General features: G+C 44.2%; 1 protein-coding gene across 1 annotated transcript in view; it reads left to right on the top strand.

The window, feature by feature from the left end:
* The window catches only part of Apol6 (apolipoprotein L, 6), a 14,643-nt gene extending 4,348 nt beyond the window's left edge, over nt 1-10,295 (top strand). Inside the window, exons 3-5 of the mRNA XM_013024910.1 lie at nt 5,521-5,617; nt 7,939-8,779; nt 9,629-10,295. Of these exons, the coding sequence (XP_012880364.1) occupies nt 5,544-5,617; nt 7,939-8,779; nt 9,629-9,652 (939 nt within the window). The 5' untranslated portion in view covers nt 5,521-5,543 and the 3' untranslated portion in view covers nt 9,653-10,295. The remainder of the gene's footprint in view (nt 1-5,520; nt 5,618-7,938; nt 8,780-9,628) is intronic.
* The last annotated feature ends 869 nt before the right edge of the window (nt 10,296-11,164 follow it).

Here is an 11,164-nt window from a genome sequence, read left to right as displayed (position 1 = left end):
CCCTCCCTCTCCCCCTCCCCCTCCCCCTCCTCCTCTTCCTCCTCCTCCTCCTCCTTCTTCTTTTGGTGCTGGTCCTGAGGCTTGAATCTGTCCAGGAGCTTTTTTGCTAAAAGCAGGCACACTATCACTTGAGCCACAGCTCTGCTTCTGGCTTTTTGGTGGATAACTGGCAATAAGAATCTCATTGACTTTTCTGCCTGGGCTGGCTTTGAACCATGATCCTCAGATCTCAGTCTCCTAAGTAGCTAAGATTACAGGTGTGACCACTGGTGCCTGGCTTAGTAGTCTTATCCTTAATGAAGAGCTAGGAAGAAAGCAACTTAAAACGATTTCTTTTAATATAATAACAATTTACAAAAAGCATTATGTTTTTAATAGACCCAAATATGTTATAAAAGAAGGTTGAAACCCAGATGCCCCACCACAGATGAACGGATCAAAAAACTGTGGTATCTATACACAATGGAATAGTATGCAGCCATTAGAAAGGACAAAATAATGGCATTTTCAGGGAAATGGATGGAGCTAGAAGGAATCATGTTGAGCGAGGTAAGCCAAGAGCAAAGAGACAAACGGTACATGGTCTCCCTGATAAGTGGATGCTAAATCCAAAATGTTAGGTGACACGACAAAATTAACAGGACTTAAGAAACAAAGAACTCCCACTCATCTGGTCGAACCACTACTAAATATCCCCATGCTGCTGATCACATGTATGGTGTATAGTGTACACCGTTATATGTTATAGACTGTGATAGACAATTTGCTCCAGGAAGGTGAATGAACTTGTGACTTTAAATGAGCATCATTATTCCACAATACTGTGAAATTTGGGAAATTATGTAATCACTTAACCACAATTAAAAAAAAAAAGAACCTCGGGGAAGGTAGGGAGGGAAGGGATGGTAGGGGGAAAACAATGGAGGGGGTAACAATGCTCAATAGGAAGTGTACTCATTACCTTGCTCATGTAACTATAACCCTCTGTATAGTATCTTTACAATAAAAAATTTTTTTAAAAAAGGAAAAAAAAAGAAGGTTGAGCCCAAATTACACTTCAGACAAATGAAACAGATTATGATCATTTGTTTAAATAAGCAAACTTTAGAATCCCTTTTATAAATCTTTGAGGTGGTCTCAGTGGCTACTTGAGTTAAATGACATCTTGTCTGTTTTTTTAGTGTGAGGCTGGGAACTCAATACCTGGCACTTAAGCTCATCGGGTAGTGCCCTATCAACTGAGCCATGCCGCCAGCCCTGATATCTTTCCTTTCTTCAGTCCAGATCTTGAAAGTTAACTTTGTTTTTTTTTTTTTTTTTGTCCATTGTGGGGCCTGAACTCTGGGCCTAGGCACTGTCCCTCAGCTCTTCAGCTCAAAGCTAGAGTTCTGCCACTTGAGCCACAGCACCACTTCCAATTTTCTGAGTGGTTTATTGGAGATAAACCACTTTCCTGCCTGGGCTGGCTTTGAACCACAATCTTCAGATCTCAGCCTCCTGAGTAGTTAGGATTACAGGTGTGAGCCTCCAGTGCCCAGCTCTTTATTGTTCTTTCTTTCTTTTTTTTTTTTTTTGAACTCTGGGTCTGGGCGCTGTCCCTCAGCTCTTCAGCTCAAGGCTAGCACTCTACTACTTGAGCCACAGCGCCACTTCTGGCTTTTTCTGCTTATGTGGCACTGAGGAATTGAACCCAGGGCCTCATGAATGCAAGGTAAGCACTCTACCTCTGAGCTACCTTCCCAGCCTGAAAGTTAACTCTTAAATGAGGCAACAAACACTCAAAAAGTAGATGCCTAAACAGAGCCAATAACCTAACTCCTCTGTAATTTCAGTCAAAGAGTCATTTCATGGCACACACATATGCACATAAATGTTTTAAGTGAATGTGCCAAAAATATCAATTTTTGCAAACACATGATGAGCTAAGAAAAATGTAAAGGTTAAATGACCATAGGTAGCTTGTCATTTATTTTTCTGGAAGTCATGGACAGACTAAGCTTTGCCCCACATTGTTTTAAACAAAATCACATACCCAGAAAAAAATTTCATTAACTTAGAGTGTATTAAATCATTTATTTTTCCAGAGATTGATAATAGACTAGTCAGTTAGAACTTATTTTAGGGGACACCAGAGTTAGTACTTTTGAATTTTTAAAATAAATTATAATAGGTCTTTTTAAATCTCTTTTTGTTTTGTTTTGTTGTTGTTAAAACACTCCTTTCCTATAATTGCTAGCAAAGTTGCTAACAAAAGGTAGAAGCTAGAAGTAGTTTAAATGAGTTCAAATGGTTTAAGAAATAACTGATGTAGGCCTAAAGAGGAAACAGAAAGGAAGAACCCCAAAATAAATGTCATTTTTGCAGCCCCTCATCTAGGACAAGCCTGCTGTAAGTGACTTATGCTCAGAGAGCTTATTGTATTTTTAGATTGCCAAAGTTGTAACTGGAGTTTTGGGCTAGAGGTCCCATTCTGGGGTTCCAAGAGATCAGGTTTGGTTATACATGATTGTAAAGCAAAATGAAGTTTGTCCCTCAATTGTCCCCTTAAAACTCCAATTCTTTTTAACATGAACCCAAAGAGAGAATTGTCAAGGATGTGGGCAATATCAATATTGCCCATCAAGACATAATGTCTGCTTAAAAGAAAAAGAGAAGAAAGATAGACACCTATGCAATCATTCAAACAGTTAAAAACAGACCACACCTTCAATCATGCTGGTCCTGGCAGACAAGGCCCGCCCACCCTGCTCTTACCAAATCCTGGTGAGAAGATGTCCCGCCTCCCCAGAGGCCAACCTCTTTTCTTCAGCCACCAGCCTCCTGCTCCCTCTTTACATAGAAAACAAAAGCACTTAAGACAGAACAGACTGAGTGGACGACTTGGTCTTTAAAAGCGGTAAGAATTTTCTTTGTTGAAACTTATCATATTTAGCCTTTTAAAATTACCCCGGAGAAGACTGAATGGATTCCCACAGACCTTAGATAGTTAACTTTAAGGGGACGTTTAGGTTTGTGCCTTTTAAAACCTTAACTTTTAACCTTGATTTTTTTTTTAAATCATAGTTATAAAAAAGAGAGGTCTTTCATTACATTCATAGTTGCCCGGCATAGGTTTTACTTACAAGCAATCCTGGCTATTTCTTCCAAGGGGAAATTTTCTGCTCTGCACAGGCAAGATAGAGAGATAGTACAATACCCAGACAGGGTGAGGGTGCAGCTCACACACCAGGCTCAGTGCTCTACCACCACTGCCATTCACGGTGAAAAGCAGGCTGGGGTTTGGTCCAGATGAACTGTAGGATAAATATTCCCTTCAAACGGGTACATTTAATCACTGTTTTATTAACGGGGTCCAAAGATTCAAAGTTGGCCTACTCTTTGAACTTGGGTTGCCCATGTCTGGCCAACCCTTCAAACCAAGGATGATTTCAGCTTTATGTCCCTTGAAGACCTGTATCTATCCTTGAGATGAGTTTTAATTTTTTTCCTTTTAAACACATTTTGTGCCAAGAGCAATCATTTCCCATCTCCTTCTCCCACCCTACCCCTCCTATCCCACTTCCTCGAACCTTCCAAGATCACTTTAAGATATCTTCTGTTCCCAGAGCACACTAATTAATTTGGCCCAGTGGGCTAGGTGTGAGGGAGAACTGTTCCCTGCCTTAAAAAAAACAAAACAAAACAAAACAAAAACAACTAACAGTTGCAGCTTATGAGGGAGTGTAAGGCTTAAAGCAAAGAAAATAGTACTTATATGTTTCTAATCAAGCCAGCCACTGATACAATGTTGGTCTGGGAATTCCTGGCTGCTGTTTCCTGTTCCTTATTTTCCCTGATCTGCCCTGGGCAGTGTGAGCAACTCCTTTTATTTGGTTTGTAGTCTACTGGAGCCCAGTGCAGGAGCTCAGTCCCAAACAATAACATCTTGTAACGTCTTGTAACATTATAAGTCACAAAATCAAACATACTATGATTATGTCCTTGGGAATATAATTTGCATGGCTGCTTTATCCTGTCAAAATGAACTTTTAATCATTATAGTCAATTTGCTCACCACAGCAAATGACAAGAAACAATCCAAATAACATCAAACGATAGAAGAAAGATAAATCAACTATAATATATTCACATGATTAAATACTATGTGATAATTATGTAGAATTATTAATTTAATAACAATTATATAGTACTTGTTTATAGTAATACCTATTACTATATAATAGTAATGACATACAATTCTTATGTTGTATTTAATTATGTAAATATATTACTATTATGTAGAAATGTAATGCATGATATAACATATTATTGTATATATTAGACACACATATATATTTAGTGCCAGTAATGCGGCTGAATTCAATGTCTGGGTGCTGTCCTTCAGCTTTTTTACTCAAAGCTCTACCACTTTGGTCACAGCTCTACTACTCTCCTTTTGATGGTTAATTGTAGATAAGAGTCTCCTGCCCTGGCTGGCTTCAAGCTTCAATTTTCAGATCTCAGCCTTCTGAGTAGCTGGGATTACAGGTGGCTCCCAGCCAACTACAATAGCTTTTAAAACTGAAAACTCCCACTCCATAGATGAACTTCACAGACCTTACATGGAGTGAAAGAAGTCAACCAAATGGCTTTGTTTGTGTGAAGTTGAATAAGCCAACTAAGCAACGGTGTGTGATTATCATGATTCTAACACCAATTACCAGTCAGAGTGTGGTTACCTTTGGAGTGGAATATTATTAGTGGGAGGAGTAGATCTTGATCTAGGTGGCAATTCTCTAGTGTACAGAAAATTAATCTTCCTTATTTTGCTTCCCAAGGTTTCAGCTACCCATGGTCAAGAATATTAAGTGGGACATTACAGAAACAATTGATAAGCCTTAAACTGTATACAGTTTTGTGCCTGATGAATCTTGTGCTTTCTGTCCTGCTCAAAACCTGTACCACCCCTTTAAGGCCCACTGTTTCCATGTAGACTATGCTACCTACCCTTCAGTCACTTAGTATAACACATTATATACTGGGCTAGGTCTCAGCCACCCTGGGAATGTTGGGGGTGGGGCTACTGCATCTGCTTTTTTACAATCACCTTTAGCCAAATATAATCCTTATGCCAAAGCGACATCTTTTTCCATCTTCCAATGTAGATATTAAAATCTGTTGAGCTGAGTACTTTATTGTATGTACTTATTGTAACTTAGACCTCAAACTAATATTTAAAAACAACAGCTGAGCTGGGTTCTGGTGGCACATGCCTGTAATCCTAGCTGCTCAGGAGGCTGAGATCTGAGAATCTTGGTGCTAAACCAACCTGTGCAGGAAAGTCTGTACTCTTATTAGGGCTTAGGCCCTGAGTTCAAGCCCCATGACCAACAAAAATAAATAAATAAAAATTAAAACAAACAGCTGGCAAACAGCCTGCCATGTGTTTTATTATGTTTTTGATTTTGCATAATCTGTATGATTGAATTTCACAAGGTATATGACATATGTCATAATTTTGTTTTCTACATTTCTAACCAGAAGACCATTTAACTCGTGGGGACATGGATTTGGTGCTGGATCAACTGCCTGCCACCCAGGTAGTGAGAGATTTGGAGGCTGGCATTGATATGCAAAGGTAACCCATGGCTTGGCCCCCAGGGAGAGGGCTGGGTCTCTGAAGGCTGCAGGTGTCTTTGGAGTTAGGAGTGGCTGCTTCAGTAGCACTGGCTGCCAGATACTAACTACTTGCCTTTCACTATGTCTGTTATTGTCTCCCTAGGGAGAGAAAAAAATACACCACCAGCTTAACTAAATATTTTTGAAAGCATGTTAAGATTTACTCAGGGGCTGGGAAGGTGGCTCAGTGGTAGAGCGCTTGCCTTGCATGCATGAGGTCCTGGGTTCAATTCCTCAGCACCACAAAAGCAGAAAAAAAAAGCCATAAGTGGTGCTGTGGCTCAAGTGGTAGAGTGCTAACCTTGAGCTGAAGAGCTGAGGGACAGTGGCCAGGCCCAGAGTTCAGGCCCCCAACCGGACCCCCCCACCCACACAACAAAAGATTTACTCAGAACTTCATGAACAGGAATTACCCCTCATCTGGGTCTCATGAAAGGGACCCACAAAGGAAGCCCGTTAGTATTAATGGATTTAATGTATTAAAAGCTAGTTCTGTATTCAGCTATATCTCATCACCACTCAAAACAGCATGGGCAAGCAACTGGGTGAACTGTCTGTGCAGAGTTTCATAGAACTAGATTTTGATTTCATTCTAAGACGGGCAATGTGGCTGCCCAAGGAAGGAGGGTCTGGGGTACATATGAGATATTTGATTTAATTAAGAAACATGTAGCCAGGCACTGGTGGATCATGTCTATAATCCTAGCTACTCAGGAGGCTGAGAGCTGAGGATGGTGGTCTGAAGCCAGCCTAGATAGGAAAGTCTTTGAGACTTATCTCCAATGAACCACCAGAAAACTGGAAGTGGCTGTGAACTGTGGCTCAAAGTGGTCGAGTATTAGCCTTGGGCAAACAAACAAACAAAAAAGCTCAGGGAGAGTGCCCAGGCCCTGAGTTCAAGCATTTGAGGATATTGGTATCCATGGGGGTCCTAGAACCATGGGTACAGAGGCACAGCTTCAGGAAGGGATCTGGGTATCAGCTGACATCTGAGCTCCTTCTGGTCCCACATGGTCCCTTGGGAGAATCCTCTTTCCTTTTTGGGCTTCACAGGTCCCTCGGCTAGAAAGTGAAGAAGGAGACTGGGCACCACCGTTGTCACTGGCCTCCTCCGCTCATCTGAAGGAAATGTGAGCGTGGCACTTGACAGAAGATGCCAGAAGGAGCCGCCTTGCCACTTCCTGTTGCTGCTCTTGGGGCTTTCAGTCTTCTTCACTCTGTCCTGCCAAATGCAAGGGAGAAGGGGCCAGAACCCCTCATCCCAATTTTTTTTCCATGCAGGACCAATCCTATCTGCTAAGGGGCCAAGTAAAGAGAGGAGAATGCTCTAACTCCTCTCCACACAGAGGAATGAGGGCATGCCCATAGAAGCTAACATCAAGTTTGTCCACATGAGTGATCTTGTCTACAATCAGGCTTCCTCTGCCCTCTGACTCACCTCTACACAGAGGTCTCCTACTCCTGCCAATCATCTGACCTCTACCCTTACTCTTCCCAGATCTCTCCCTCCATCCCTCCCATATTCCTTCTCTTGAGCAGGATCCCGGCATTTCCCTGCACACAGGCCCAGAGCTCTTGTTCCTCTAAGCACTGACAGAAATGTCCCTAGGGAAGAATGTGCCTGCCCCACCTATTTGGTCAAGGCTGCTGTTACTCTCACTAGGCTGTTCAGAGTCCCCTGTACCTCTTTCTTGTCTTCATGAGATCAGTGGCTTCCTGCAAAGGTTAGGCCTCTCAGTGACACCCTGGCACTTTCAGACCGGCTCCATAGGGAGATGCAGAAGGGGTTTGTCACCAGAGGGTGGACTAAGGGGTTCCCTCAGCTTCCAAGTTTCTATGAAAAATCACAGATCCTTGAGCTCCACACATGAAGAGAATTTCAGGAGCCCAGCTCTGGTGGCTCACACCTATACTCCTAGCTACTCAGGAGGCTGAGATCTGAGGATTGAAGTTGGAAGCCAGTCTGGAAGCCAGCCCTGGCAGGCTTAGCTTCAATAAACTACTAAAAAGTCAAAGGTGGTGCTGTGTCTTGAGTGATAGAGTGCTAACCTTGAACAAAATAGATCATGGACAGTGCCCAGTCCCTGAGTTCCAGCCCCAGGGTTCCCCCCCCCATACACACACACACACACACACACACACACACACACACACACACACACACGCTTTACCCTATCGATCCTGCCTCAGGCGCAAAGTTGGTAAAGGTAGAACATGCTGAAGCCATAGGTTAGATGCAGAGTCAGGCTTTTCCCTCATCTTTATTTCCCTCATCCACAGAGAGGAAGAAGATGAGGGCCGCACGGGTGAAGAGGAGGTGCTACAAGATGAAGAAGGTCTGTCAGCTAGAGAACAAATGTTTTTGGAAGAGTTCCCCAGATGGAAACAGGATCAAAAAAGAGTCATTAGAAAGCTCCTCAGACTCGCAGACGAGATTGACGCAAACCACCAGAGAGCCACCAAGACCAAAGTGATTTCCAGCTCCACCGCCGTCATCTCCGGGATCATGAGCATCCTAGGTTTAGCCCTCGCCCCAGCAACAGCAGGAGGGAGTCTGATGCTCACAGCTGCTGGCCAAGGCTTGGGGACCATAGCTGGGATCACCAATATAGTGAGCGATGTGTTCAAAAATTCTCGAAATAAAAAAGCCCAAGCTCAAGCCAACAGCCTCATGGGCTCTGAAGACAAGGAGTTCCAGCAGGCTGGCGGAGGGAAGACAGCCTATGTTACAGCTCTGGGTAAGATTGTCTATGCTTGTGGGAATGCCGTGGACAACATCAAGAGGAATGCCCAAGCCTATTGCCTTGCACGAACCCGCCCGCACTTGGCCACTGCCGCCAAGCAACTCCTGAAAACTGGCCAAGTCTCAGCCAAAAGCAGCAGACAGGTGCAAAAGGCCTTTGAGGGAACAGTCTTGGCCATGAAAAAAAGGGCACTCATGTCGGGAGGGGTGATGGCTATTATCTTCCTATACCAGGACTCGGTGGCTCTCGCAGATGATTTGAAGCAACTGAAGGAGGGAACAAGGGCAGAGCTTGCCAAAGAGCTCTGGGACAAGGCTCGGGAGCTGGAGGAGCTGGTGGCAGAATGCACCTACTACTATGAGAGGTTACAGAAGAAGGTAGAGACTGGATTCAAGGGGGCTTTTTACTGGGACCTGTGGGAGTCAAGGTGGACCAGACAGAGCAGTGTGTGTGTGTGTGTGTGTGTGTGTGTGTGTGTGTGTGTGTGTGATGGATATTGTAGGGATGGTCCTCAGGATGTAGTCTATGGTGGCCGAGGAGATCCAAATAGTATCAAGTATCCCTTAGAGAAGAGGAGGTCAGTACTGGTCATGCCTTCTTAAAATTTTTTTTTTGTTGTTGTTGTTGGTCATGGGGCTTGAACTCTGGGCCTGGACGCTGTCCCTGAGCTCTTCAGCTCAAGGTGAGCCCACTACCACTTGAGCCACAGCGCTACTTCCTAAAATTTTTTTTTAATCCCTCAAGGTTTTTAAAAAACCCTTCTACTGGGAAGGGGGTCTTTCTGATTTTACAGAGACACTGAGAATCCTGGACTTGATGGATTGTGTCCTATCAGACTCCCAGCCTGGTTTGTAGAGGGGCCTTCAGCCTAGGGGAGGGCCTAGGGTGGTGATCCTATCCTAACTGGTGGGACTGCTGTCCTTAAAAGATGAGAAGGCTGGGCACTGGTAACTCACACTTATAATCCTAGCTACTCAAAAGTCTGAGATCTGAGGATAACAGTTTGAAGCCAGCCCACGCAGGACAGTCTGTGAGACTCAGCTCCAATAAACCACCAAAAAAAAAAAAAAACCAGAAGTGGAGGTACAGCTCAAATGGTAGAGTACCAGCCTTGAGTGACAAAGCTAATGAACAGTGGCCAGACCCTAAGTTCAACCCCCAACAATGGCACACATAAAAAAAATTGACACCTAATAATTGCATTGCGTTTTATTTTTTTCCTGCAGAAACTCAAGAAAGAAAGCTTCTGAGCTCCTGTCTGGAGGGAACCAAGGAGAGTCCTCAGCCTATATCCAGATGTGGGCAAGCAGAATCCCTGGGTACAGGAGGGCTGAAGGCATGCTAAGGCCCAGGACCTCTGGGCCAGGTAAAAAGCAACCAAAGTAGGAGCCAAAAGCTGGTGGAGGAGGTGCCCAGAGACCTGCCATTTGGGAGGTCCAAGAGAGTTCCTTGGTCTTGAGAGGAACCATTTCCACCAAGAGGGCACTGCCAAGCCTGCTAGTGAAGCTCCTTCACCCCTCTGCTACTACTGATACTGTGCCCATGTTCCCAGTCCCTCGCCTGCCCTACCGCTGGTCCACTTTAGACAGGTCTTGTGTCCTGCCAGCCTGTAAAATGAGGGGCAGGAGAGGTCCTGGGGAAAGGTCAGCTCTGTGTCAGGTCATCTCTCTGTCCCTACCTTGCAGCTACTGGCTCAGAGCCAGATGCACACACAAAGGATGTCACTGGAACCTGCTCAACCAGATTCCATCCAGAAAGAGAGAGGCCCAGGATCCCCTCTTGTACCCTAAGTTCTTAGTATTCTTTCAGGACCTTACAACTTGTTGGTGGATTTCTCCTGGATGCCTGGTTCAGCTCTCTTAATTATATTTTTGCATACCTTTACTAGAGCTTGAACTCAGTGCCTAGTGTTTTTGTTTTGTTTTGTTTTTTTCTCAAGGCTGGCACTCTGTGACTTGACCCATGCTTTCTAGATCCTGTGTGTGTGTGTGTGTGTGTGTGTGTGTGTGTGTGTGTGTGTGTGTATGGAGATGGGAAGGGAAAACTGGAAGAGAGCAAGGGGAAGGGGTTAAGGGGTAACACTGTCCAAAAATAGACGTACTCATTTCCTGATTTATGTAACTGTAACCCCTCTGTATATCACCTTTATAGCATGCATATAAATTGCATAAAGAAGATTTACCTTTAAAAAAAAAACAGAAAAAACCCTTTGGTGTGTGAATACCTGTCACATCCTGAATAATTATCATCCAGTACTAATACCTGGCACCAAGTAGTCACACAGCTCTGGGCTTTGGTTGGTGGAATGGCTGAGAGAATGGGAGGGATGAGTGGGGCTCTGAGAGTCACCTGTGACACTCACTGGCCGAATCCTACGACTGAGTTTTGGTTTCCTTGGCCATGCAAGAAGGATAACCAGAGGTCAAATCCAGGACTCCATGTGGGCCATGACTTACAGGGCCTGTCTATAAGAAATGCATCCTGGGGGTACCCATGAAGGAAATCTAAATCCTTGCTAGGCCACTGAGGCCATACCAAAGTAGGTGGGAGAGGAACTTTCCTCCTACCACCCCTCCCTGGTGCCTCTTCCCAACTCACGGCCCAGCCAGCTGTCTGCATTCTGCCTTCCCACCTTCCTCTCCCACTCTTCCTCTCCTGGCCTCTTTCAGGTGTACCCTCCTACTCTCTCCCCACCAGTTAAATATCTATACTCCTTGCTGAGAAACCCCATAAACGAATCCAAGCTATAAAACCTTTGCTCC

This window comes from Dipodomys ordii, unplaced genomic scaffold (assembly GCF_000151885.1).
Source record: "Dipodomys ordii isolate 6190 unplaced genomic scaffold, Dord_2.0 Scaffold79, whole genome shotgun sequence".
Lineage (NCBI taxonomy): Eukaryota > Metazoa > Chordata > Mammalia > Rodentia > Heteromyidae > Dipodomys > Dipodomys ordii.
This window is presented reverse-complemented; position numbering and strand designations above follow the sequence as displayed.